Source organism: Anastrepha ludens, chromosome 4, assembly GCF_028408465.1.
Source record: "Anastrepha ludens isolate Willacy chromosome 4, idAnaLude1.1, whole genome shotgun sequence".
Taxonomy (NCBI): Eukaryota; Metazoa; Arthropoda; class Insecta; order Diptera; family Tephritidae; genus Anastrepha; species Anastrepha ludens.
Window position 1 is genome coordinate 116,768,217 of NC_071500.1, and position 10,676 is coordinate 116,778,892.

A 10,676-nucleotide genomic window follows, 5' to 3' on the forward strand; every position below is an offset into this window, starting at 1 on the left:
TTACGCGGACTAGAGAACGGTTAATTTGGTTAGTTGGATTGGTTTGGATAGTCTTGTCAGTAAAAGATGTACCGCTGGCAACAATTATTGGGTATGGGTAATCTCGTTCTTTAATTACGGATCATGAGTTAAGTCCGAAAAAGAAAGCCCCATTCTTTTAATCATTTTTGCTTTTTACTATTGGTTCTTTTTTTCTTTTATCTCATTTTTTCTATTATTTCATTAATAATACGTATTGAATCAGATTCTATTTTTGTTACTGACTTTCATCAATTGAATTCAAAGCTGATAGGTGTGAATAGACCAGCCAATTAGTTGATTCAACCAATTGAACGTCAAGTTGAATGGTGTAGGCCTTGCCTAAAAACGAGTGGTTTGCTAGCGTCGTCTTCGTATGAATTGTTCATTGTGAAAACTATTCCTCGATAAGTTTCTCCATTTTTATAACGTTTTGTGTACATATAATTAAGTAAATGGGTGATAAAATACCAATTTAAGTAATTTGAGATATAATTATAAAAAAACTTAGTTTGAGGTAAGTAAACGTACATCTGTAGTTATGTTCCACGTATGTACTTATATTGTCTAGCCGCCATCTTTGAAAATTCAACGTGCCTATAGCTATACATTAAATCGGGCTAAAATTTGTATAGAAGATTCGTGTTTTGATAGTAGCAGGTCTGTAAAAAGGTGCTTGCTAGTTTTTATAATGCCGTCAATTACGGGTTATATGGAACATTTGCGGATGGGATTGGACTCTTGCTCCAATGCTTCGTCTTACGTTCGGGCTTGTCGCCAAACGCCATTTCGGCTTGGTATCGATATTTTCGTATATTCAACAATTATTATTTATCACTAATAGTACCGGTTTTGACAAATTTTTTTAAACATATTTAATTTGATAATGTAGAGCTTCGGGGAAAAATCAAAGCCGCACCCGGTTCGTCATTCACCGTCGGCCGCCAGTTTGTGCTGTAATACCGTAAGCTGATCGTTTCGTCGCGTCCGGCCCTTTCGAACCGAACTATTTAGACAAATTTTCGCCATAACGTTTCTTTTCCGTCCTCTGCTTGAGGACTCTAGAATTATCAGCACTTAGCTTGAAAGCAATTACGGACGATTTTTGAAATGCCTGGAGCAGGCACTTTCAAACTTTTCATCGGGAATCTTGACGAGAAGACGCAGGCTACGGAACTGCGACCACTATTTGAGAAATACGGTACCGTTGTGGAATGCGATGTCGTGAAAAATTATGGCTTTGTTCATATGGAAACAGAACAGCAGGGTCGCGACGCCATCCAAAATTTAAACGGTTACGTGTTGAACGACAATGCTATTAAAGTGGAAGCGGCAAAAAGTCGGCGCGCTCCTAATACGCCAACAACGAAAATCTTCGTGGGAAATTTGACGGATAAAACGCGAGCACCCGAGGTGCGCGAATTGTTCCAAAAGTATGGAACCGTCGTCGAGTGCGACATCGTTCGTAACTACGGCTTCGTTCATTTGGATTGCATCGGTGACGTACAAGATGTCATCAAGGAGTTGAATGGTCGCGTCGTCGACGGTCAACCACTAAAAGTGCAAGTTTCTACTAGCCGTGTACGTCCAAAACCTGGCATGGGTGATCCGGAGCAGTGTTATCGTTGCGGTCGTTCCGGCCATTGGTCGAAAGAATGTCCACGCTTGTACGGCGGTGAACGCGGTTTAAGTGCCGGCGGCTATAGAGACCGAATGTATGGTCGTGATCCATATCCTCCACCACCACCACCACCACCGTTCTTACGTGACAGGATCATGGATGGCTTTAGGGTAAATTTTGTATTTACAGTTCCTTTAACATTGTTTTATTTTATGTATGTATGTATGTGCAGTACCTAACTAGCAGCTTTTCAGATATTCAAGACAAGATATAATTAATTAGTGGCAGGGATATAATCAATTTTGGCAACTTTGTATTTTTTGTTGTAACAGAACACGGCGTTCCAATAATATAAAATACTAAAGAAGGTAGTTATTATCCTTATCTCGACTTTGTGTTGAGTTTTTGAGTTGAAAGAAAATAAATCAGATGTCCTCACTCTTTTGACTTCATTTACCACTCTGGACATTAAAAAAAAAACCGTCAGTTCAATGCAATTGCAAATGCTATGGGTATCTTGTAGTTGTAAATTATGATAACACACCTTTCTACATTCAATTCTTATATAATCTTCAATAAGAGCAAATCTTAACTATAAACTTCTCCATAGAATTTGTTGTAATCTTAATTATTTCTTGCAAAATAGTAAGAAATCAACGGTTGATATGAAAATGGAACGGGGACCATACCTTTACTCCAATTGTTTTTTTTTCGTAATTGGCTAATTCGAGTTTAGTCACAATTAGTGGAGACTTATTCACCACTGCTCCATCTATTTAGATTAGGGAAAACATTTCTGAAAGATATGTTTTGAATATAACTTTTTCAATTCTTTATCCTGGTCCACGGATCAAGGCGACGCGCATTATTATTTTCAAGTTTTCTCATGTACGTTTTGCTCTATTTCTTAAGTTATAAAAGCGATAAAATTATATGTATTGTGGGTATTATTCATTTAGTACTATTTTTAAATAGGTCATTGTTACAATGACGTCATGGATGACGTTAGAACAAAAAAGGGTTTAGGGTTAATCATTACATAAAGGAAAATGAAATATATAATGCCAGCTACAAAAGATTAAGTAATGTTAACATTTTCAATTTATCAGTTCTTGTACTTCCATCGTAATATAAGTTAAAGTCAACATTTTGTATATAAAGGGTGATTTTTTAAGAGCTATAGTAAAGTTTTTCAAAGAAAAAAACGCACATAAAATTCAGAACAATGCATGAAATTTTTATTTAAATCGATAGTATAGTCCATATAATTTAATGTTTGAAGTTTATTTCATGCAAATCTTGGCCGCGACTGCGCTTCAAATGGTCCATCCGCTTAGTCCAATTTTGGCATACTCTTTCCAATGCTTCGGCCGGTATCTCACATATAAATGCTTTAATGTTGTCTTCCAATTAGTAATTAAAGCAGGCTTGTCTGAATGGACATGAGCTTTAACACAGCCCCACAAAAAGTAATCTAAAGGCGTTATATCGCACGATCTGGGTGGCCAATTGACAGGTCCCGAACGTGAAATAAAATGTTCACCGAACTCGCCCCTCAATAAGTCCATTGTTACGCGTGCTGTGTGGCATGTGGCACCGTCTTGCTGAAACCACATGTCATGCAAGTCAAGCTCTTGCATTTTGGGCAAAAAAAAGTTGGATATCATTTCACGGTAGCGCTCACCATTCACAGTTACTTTACGATTCGCAGCATCTTTTAAGATGTACGGCCCAATGATACCTCCAGCCCATAAACTGCACCAAACTGTGACCTTTTCTGGATACATTGGTAGCTAATGCAATTCTTCTGGATGATTTTCACTCCAAAATCTACAATTCTGCTTATTTACGTACCCATTGATCCAAAAATCGACTTTAAACTTTCTTAACAGAAGATTTTTATAATAAAATTCAATGATTTGCAATTTGTATTTCGTTGTAAGACGATTCATGGTTAAATTATAGACCAAACTGAAGATGTTTGACAGTGAAATAAAACACGAAACGTGTGTCATCTGTTTAAAAAGATAATAGCTAAAAAATCACCTGTTACATATAATTTGATATGCAAATTTTCCTCGGCTAAACATTGAAAAACTTATAAATAGAAAGATCTAAAAAGTTGCAATATTGTCCAATTTTAACCAAGTTTTTTAACATTTTGCAAAGTTTCAGATTCATAACAAAAATTTGTTCTAGAAAAATGCACAATTTTTGTGACTTATGTACATATACTTTATACCGGATTGTTGAATGGGGAATTGATTTTTTTATCTAAAGTCTTAATTCTTCAATTCGTAGGCTAGCAGCAGTAAAATAATACTTATGTATGCATCATATACATATTTCAAAAAATTAAGGCCTGGAATACACAAATATTCATGACCTAATTATCCCTCAATATGTTTTGGGTTGTTGCCTTCTATGCAATTTAACATTAGTCCCAAGCCGACCTTATAGCCCACTGCTATTAATTTTTCGATATTCATATTATAAATCTAAAATTTTTATCTAAATAAAAAATATCCAACATTTTTAAGATGAACTTAACATATAACTTATTTGCTCATTAAAATGCAATAACATTTAACTAAAAAAAAAAAATATAAAAAAATTTGATAAGGATAAAAATTAATAAATGAAGCCTGCGCAGTGTCATTACTTTCGGTTTCCGATTATGCTATCACTTTTTAGATTACACTATCAAGCAGATTGAAAACTTTCGATTTCAAGGTAATATCCTCACCAGAAAAGTTACTAAATATAATTGTATGAATAATAATAGATGTGTTTGAGAATATTAGAGATTACAATGTATATCCGACGATAGTTATTTTTACTAAAGTTTGCTTTTTATTTCAGGACTATGATTATTACGATCGTAGATTTGACGATACCCGCGACCTATTTGAAAGGCGCTATCAAAGCTCCAGGATGCGGGATTTCCCTCCTCCTCCGCTATCTCGTCGGGAGCCAATGCCCCTTCCCCCACCGCTAAGCGGCAGTATAAGAGGTAGCAGTCTTTCACGAGGCTATGATTCTATGTTCAGTCGTCGTTCACCACCCCCTCGAAGCAGCAATGGACTTAGCCGCTATGGGTATTGTAAAAATAGATTTTAATATGCATGATTTCTTAAGAAATCTTCCATTTTCAGCTATGAGGATTTTAGCCGAGATTCATTTGATGATAGGATGATTTCATCCAGAGGAATGCGCGGCCCATCGCCGCCAGGTCGCCGCTATGCACCATACTGAGATGAACTTTACTTTGGCCGCACGACTTATATGAGCGGTAGTTTACGTGAGGAATAAATGAACACAGCTCACAGTCAAATGACAATTCAATTAGATGTACTTTTATTTTTAATCACTTATTTAATATGTATAATAACGGATTGCGTTGGGCTTTTCCCCATAAGGTTTGTTTACATTTACTATTTTCATCGGTAGCGTAGAATTTTGAAAAATTGTATAAATTTACAATCTTAAAAAACATAATTATGTTATTTCCTTAACATATAATTTTCCATTAAGTTTCGATGACTAATATTTATATGGACCACCTACCAAGAAGTTTAAATTATAATCTATCAGTATAATAATAGATCAAATTCACCAATATTTCATTCATACTGATGCAACAATTTGTGGTTACAAAAATAAAGACAATGAAATTGAAATATTCTAGCATTTTTATAGTAGAATAATTTGTTTTCGACGAAATTTGCAAAACATTTTATATTTTTAGTTATTAGGAAAAATAATGTTTTTTTAGCTTTAAAAATAGATGGAACCAGAGAAAAGTTATCTCGATGTATGTATGTCTTATTCTGCCAAGGAACGATATTAAAATTGTTGCCAAAAAGTCTGAAGCAATGCGATAATCTGAGACAATGTATTGGCCTAGGTTTCTGCTAAACAAGTTCTGCAATAATGCAGCAGCTAAGGAGTTTATCAGAAACACGCCATAAAGAAACGTAACAGGGCCGCAATATTGCAGTAATTATTGAGTATGGCGGAGTAGGTTTTTATGAAAAATAATTTTTTCTTGTGTGAAGAGTGTAAAGAAAATGCAGACAGCTTCGAGCCTAAAGTTTTTGGCCTATAAGTGCTTAACCTAAGGATGATAGATCACCGGGTCTGGCCGTTCGACGTAAAATCGTGAGAGTAACTTCGGTTGCCACGTCATCGGGTTCTGCCTGCTCATTTCATACGTAATCGTACACTTAAGGCCCAGGCGAATTGGCCTAGTTGAATACTAATTGGCGCCTACTTAATTTTTCGCGATTTTGACAAGACATGACAGGCTCCTTTCCAATGCAAAACAAACAAAAGGTAGAGAATTGTTTGAAATGGCTTGGTAATATTGTGATTTATGCGTAAGACGCCGTGACAAGAATGTGTGTTGGTAGTTTCTATTGCGTTGCCTCCTCTTCACAAACAAGTAAGTCTCCTTCCTCTTGGTGGTTTATTCATGGAACCTATAATTCATTCAACATTTCGTACATATATTTGCACGTTTCTTAAACGAGGTGTTCTTCAAATTATTTTTGATATCAATGCCAAGTTCGGTCACTCCACATTGGTATATTACAAGTTTACAGGGTCCGCCAATCGTTGTGCAGATGTACTTGCAGTCGCTCAAAATGTAATTTTCTTCTAAAGAGAGAGGTTCACTAATGCAGACTTGGGCTTGTAATACAGTATACTTTTAAAATATCGTTTAATAATTTAAATAAATTCAGCTTAGGATAGCAAATTTACATTAAGTTTGCAGTATATTTGAGCTTTGCAATCATTTCACTTTTATTTTGATTAATAAAGAATTTTTCGTTTTAATGTATATAAGCTAAACACCAAATAAAAATATTTAAAAAATTATTTCAGGCAATTGAAGACGAATTTTTCTTTTGTACAGTAAACAAAAACTACAAATTCAAATATATTAACAAATTATTTTTATGTATTTGCATTGATTGCATCTGATTTACCATGTTTTGCCTCACTGGTACACTAAGAAATTATCTAAATGTGTTACTTTTTGAGCAAACATACGCCCATTTTCTGTTGGGGCACTGAAAGCTATCTTATCCAGAGAGATCTCCTCTCCAAATATGGTATTTTGTTGAACCGCGTGAATAAGTTTTGATGCTATATGTAGACGTCTGTGTAGGGGGGAGACCCATATACGAGATATGCCACATCTGTAATCATAAAATTTATAGTTTTACCTCGTCTTACACCTTTATGTTTTGCTTCATACTTACTTTGCAGGATACTCTTCTTCGGTACAACAATCAGTTCCATTAACATTAATATACTTATTTGCTTTCTCGAGGGGCACAACTAAACATACTCCTACAATTTGAAATTTTCGTACCGCCAAATATGCCTGCAATACATATAAAGTATAAACTCATTAAGAAAATTTTAGTTGGTAGAACTTTCCTAGTGAAAAACTTACAACAAAAGTTTGTGGAATAACAAAGGAGGCGAATCCCAGCTCCTTATCGACAATCTTTAATATGTCAGCTAAACGTTCATGTCGTCGATTGTGTGATGTTTCAGTGATACGTAATATACGACCATCCGCACCCCATTCGGGATATATAGCCACAATATCTTCATCAATCCATCCCTTAAAACGCAGCAAATGCAAAGAAGCATGAAAGTCGCGATGCAATTTCTCTTCTTCTGGCTCGTGAATGCTGTAAACAAGTCCGCACTGTTTACACTGATGGGCACCAAAATTTTTTTGCCCTGCATCGATTTGGTATTGATTACTTCCCCGACCTAAATTCCATGTTCGGGGTATGTTTCGCTTAGATTCCAATTGTAAAGGTTTGTATTGGTTATAAAATATAGGGAAAAGTTTTTCTCTAGTCTCAGCAGCAGTATAAGCTGTTGCCAAAGGCAGTGAAGTTTCGTCTGTAATAGGTCTGGGAGGTTCAATTACTTTATCTAGTATTTGTGAATTTCCAAGGCTGCTCGTATTTTTATAACCGTTATTATCAATGACACTGTCCTGAATCCTGGAGGGTTCACTCATATCTTGCAAACTGCTTAAGGATGCTAATTCATCACCTTGATTTCGAATAGCAGCAGTTATTTCATCTGCCTCCTTACGTCTTTGGTTGTAGTTTGCAATGAAAATATCAAAATTTTCTTCCGTACATATATTGTGCTCAATAAGAAAGTCAAGCATTCGATGTTGCTGCATTTCGATTTCTGGATCGCTCGTGTTATACGGTATCCGTTGTCGGAAGTAATCTTGCTCTTTGACCAACACAAATACCTGATCAACGATTCTTGCAGCCTCCTCCTTATGATTGTCGGGATCTGCTATGAATATAGTGAAGTTTTCTTCTGTGCACATGTTATTGTTGATTAGGAAGTCAAGCAATAAATGTTGCTGTTCTATAACTGAGGGATCAGTCGTATTGTACGGTAATCGTTTACGAAAATACGAATAGTCGATCTCAGATTCAAGCTGAATGCTAAGCGATTCTACAAGCTGATTTTGTTTGCCTTGTTCAGAATTAGATTGATTGATTGCTCCGCTTTCATTACCGCCTTCTACCACATCACCATATGCAGTATCGTCCAAATTTTTCAAAATCGCCTCAACAGTAGCTTGTTCATCTGTGATATCGTAGGTAGCTGAAATTGTAATATTCAGTATTTATAATTATGATTATAGGATTATACCTATATCACATTGGCACTTACTTGAGGGTCGTCGTTTTAATTTTTTCTTTATCTTCTTTTCTTCTTGTATCAATGATAATTTCCCATTACACATGGAAGCTTTTATATTATCTGTAATACGAACTTCTTTTGGAGTATGATTAGAACGACCAGATTTGAAAAATTTTCGCTTGATTGGAGAGGTGGCTACTCGTGATTCAGTTTCACTTTCACTTATTGTTGCTTCAATAGCAGTAGGTTGATGAGAAATTATTGGTATGACTTCCTCTGCATTTGATAGTTCTTCATATTCATCGAAATTACTTTCTATATCCGAAAAATCTGTATCAATCTCAACAATTTTAAAATCACGATTATTTTCACTCGAAGGCAAAACATAATCCGATGAGTTATTGTTCGTGTCATCTGTGCCTGATAAAACAGTGAGCGGTCGGGCCATTTCTATAGGATTTTTACATGAGCGAAAAATGTTATGTATCTTTTCTATGTTTTGGCGCTGTTCTCGTTTCAAAGCAATACGATTTTTCAAGTTTTCATTACGCACATTCTTTAATATCAGATCTATGTTTACAGAAGAAAGTGTATTAATATAATTATTTCCTTTAGACACATTTTGTCTAGGAGGTCGTCGAATTTTATGCTTCACGCCTTTGTTAATATTTACTCGTGGAATTCCCCGACGTTCAAGGCGACCTCGACTTTTTGGGGATATATTTTTATTATTTGGTGTTGCAGTATTAGTTCCCTTCCAAATGCTAGAGCAAACTTTCTGTATTTCAGGACTTGAACGCGATGCAGAATAAAATTTTTTTGTTGAAATCGTAGAAAGCACATCATCATTAAAAATATATCTCGGGTGTTTTTTATTTGGACTTAGTCCTGTGGTTTCTCCTATTTCACCATGGTGTCGTTTTTGTAACTCACTTTTTGTATTTTGGCCATTATGAGACGTTATCCTCATTGAGTTGCTGAACATTTTTTGTAATTGCTCATCAGCATCTGAGTTTAGGGTATTTTCTTTACCACTAACGGACTTTAAAGGGCAATTCTGAGATAGCTTCTTGGTTCCTTTGTTACGAGGACTTCTTCGTAGAGGTGTCGCACATTCGGAGTTCTTCACATCTCCTGAAACATCATTAAGAAAACTAATGGCACGTGAACAATTTGATTCCAAAAGTCCCTCAATACTGTGCCTACTCCCTGTCATGAAGGATTTTCTTTCCGTATTAGTATCGGATGACTCCAGCAATTTGATTCCCTCCAACATATCATTTCCCGCCTCTTTGGTTTCTCTATCAGAGAATAAGCTTTTCTTTCGTTCTGATAGTCGAGGTGTTGGGTTGCGAGTAAGTTTTGGTTTTCTTACACTTTTCGGAGTCTCCATTTAAAAAAATTATTCGGCCAACATGTGAATATTCACTAAATATTAGTAATATTAATATCCAAAGACGCGCCAATTGGAAATTGACGTACGTATATTATCTTAAAAACAATAACAACAGGGTTGCTCAGAAGTTACTGGCTTTTCATAACATGCGTACCAAGGCGAATTTATTACAGGTATTACATATAAGTAAAACCCTACATGTATTTGTTGTTGCGTTTGGTGCAAGCATCATGTCAAAATCAGCAAGCAAATGTAAACATACGAATGTAAACATACCAATACATACAAACAAAGCATATCATTTTGACGTAAGCCATACCTACGGCGAAAAATTCAGCTGGGTGAATGCTGTCACCTTATTAAATCCACCTTGATGCGTACCTAACGAGACATGTTCATTCCTTTATTTCATGGTGTTACCAAGAATGATAGAACGGGAAGAAATGTCAAAATCGTATACAAATCTTAAACGAATACGTAAACATTTATGTGAAGATATAAAGCAAACTATACATTTTAATTTATAATTAGCATCTTTTGTTAATACAGCCCAAAGAAAAAGTTGAAAAACTGTGGTGTAAAAGAATAAAACAAACATTTATGTACTTATCCATCATTGTTTCTGACGTTTCGACTAGTGCTGCTGCTCGTCAAACTCAAACCAACGGATATAATGGAAAGCCCAATCCTCTCCTATAATATTCTTTTGTTGTAATGATAATATTCTAAAACTATGACACGCTCATGCATTTGCTGTCCAGCAGCTTATATGTGTGCCTGTCGGGTGCATGACGCTTGCCCGCGAAAAAATCTAACATTTTTTATTTTCATCATGCAAAAGCCGACAACAAGAATGTGTGACACGAAACAAGTACGTGTGTCACCCGACACGCACACATGTAAGCTGCTGGACAGTAAATGCATGACCGTGTCGCCGTAGCT

At 35.7% G+C, this 10,676-nt stretch overlaps 2 protein-coding genes across 3 annotated transcripts; one reads left to right on the forward strand and one right to left on the reverse strand.

The window, feature by feature from the left end:
* The first annotated feature begins 361 nt into the window (after positions 1–361).
* Positions 362–5,319, forward strand: LOC128860795 (RNA-binding protein lark). Its single transcript, XM_054098544.1, has 4 exons — positions 362–535; positions 911–1,809; positions 4,502–4,737; positions 4,795–5,319. The coding sequence occupies exons 2-4, from the start codon at positions 1,129–1,131 to the stop codon at positions 4,892–4,894; spliced, it is 1,017 nt and encodes a 338-aa protein (XP_053954519.1). The 5' UTR covers positions 362–535; positions 911–1,128; the 3' UTR covers positions 4,895–5,319.
* Positions 5,320–6,403: 1,084 nt separating this feature from the next.
* On the reverse strand, positions 6,404–9,842 carry LOC128860794 (N-acetyltransferase eco). Of its 2 annotated transcripts, XM_054098543.1 has the most exons (5): positions 9,545–9,842; positions 8,369–9,472; positions 7,104–8,299; positions 6,907–7,031; positions 6,404–6,843 (listed from the first exon to the last, which is right to left on the reverse strand). In XM_054098543.1, exons 1-5 carry the CDS (start codon positions 9,729–9,731, stop codon positions 6,642–6,644), a joined length of 2,814 nt encoding a protein of 937 aa, XP_053954518.1. In that variant the 5' UTR covers positions 9,732–9,842; the 3' UTR covers positions 6,404–6,641. The 2 variants fall into 2 exon arrangements, with proteins under 2 accessions (XP_053954518.1, XP_053954516.1); XM_054098541.1 differs by having other exon boundaries at positions 8,369–9,842.
* Between the last annotated feature and the right edge of the window lie 834 nt (positions 9,843–10,676).

What these genes read in the sequence shown, in the direction of transcription:
- LOC128860795 (XM_054098544.1), top strand. Translation starts at nt 1,129, where the DNA reads ATGCCTGGAGCAGGCACTTTCAAACTTTTCATCGGGAATCTTGACGAG. An exon ending in GGATCATGGATGGCTTTAGG is followed by an intron (nt 1,810 to 4,501) that starts GTAAATTTTGTA and finishes TTTTTATTTCAG; the next exon opens with GACTATGATTATTACGATCG. An exon ending in AATGGACTTAGCCGCTATGG is followed by an intron (nt 4,738 to 4,794) that starts GTATTGTAAAAA and finishes TTCCATTTTCAG; the next exon opens with CTATGAGGATTTTAGCCGAG.
- LOC128860794 (XM_054098541.1), bottom strand. Translation starts at nt 9,731, where the DNA reads ATGGAGACTCCGAAAAGTGTAAGAAAACCAAAACTTACTCGCAACCCA. An exon ending in ATTAAAACGACGACCCTCAA is followed by an intron (nt 8,300 to 8,368) that starts GTAAGTGCCAAT and finishes TTACAATTTCAG; the next exon opens with CTACCTACGATATCACAGAT. An exon ending in TTATTCCACAAACTTTTGTT is followed by an intron (nt 7,032 to 7,103) that starts GTAAGTTTTTCA and finishes TATGTATTGCAG; the next exon opens with GCATATTTGGCGGTACGAAA.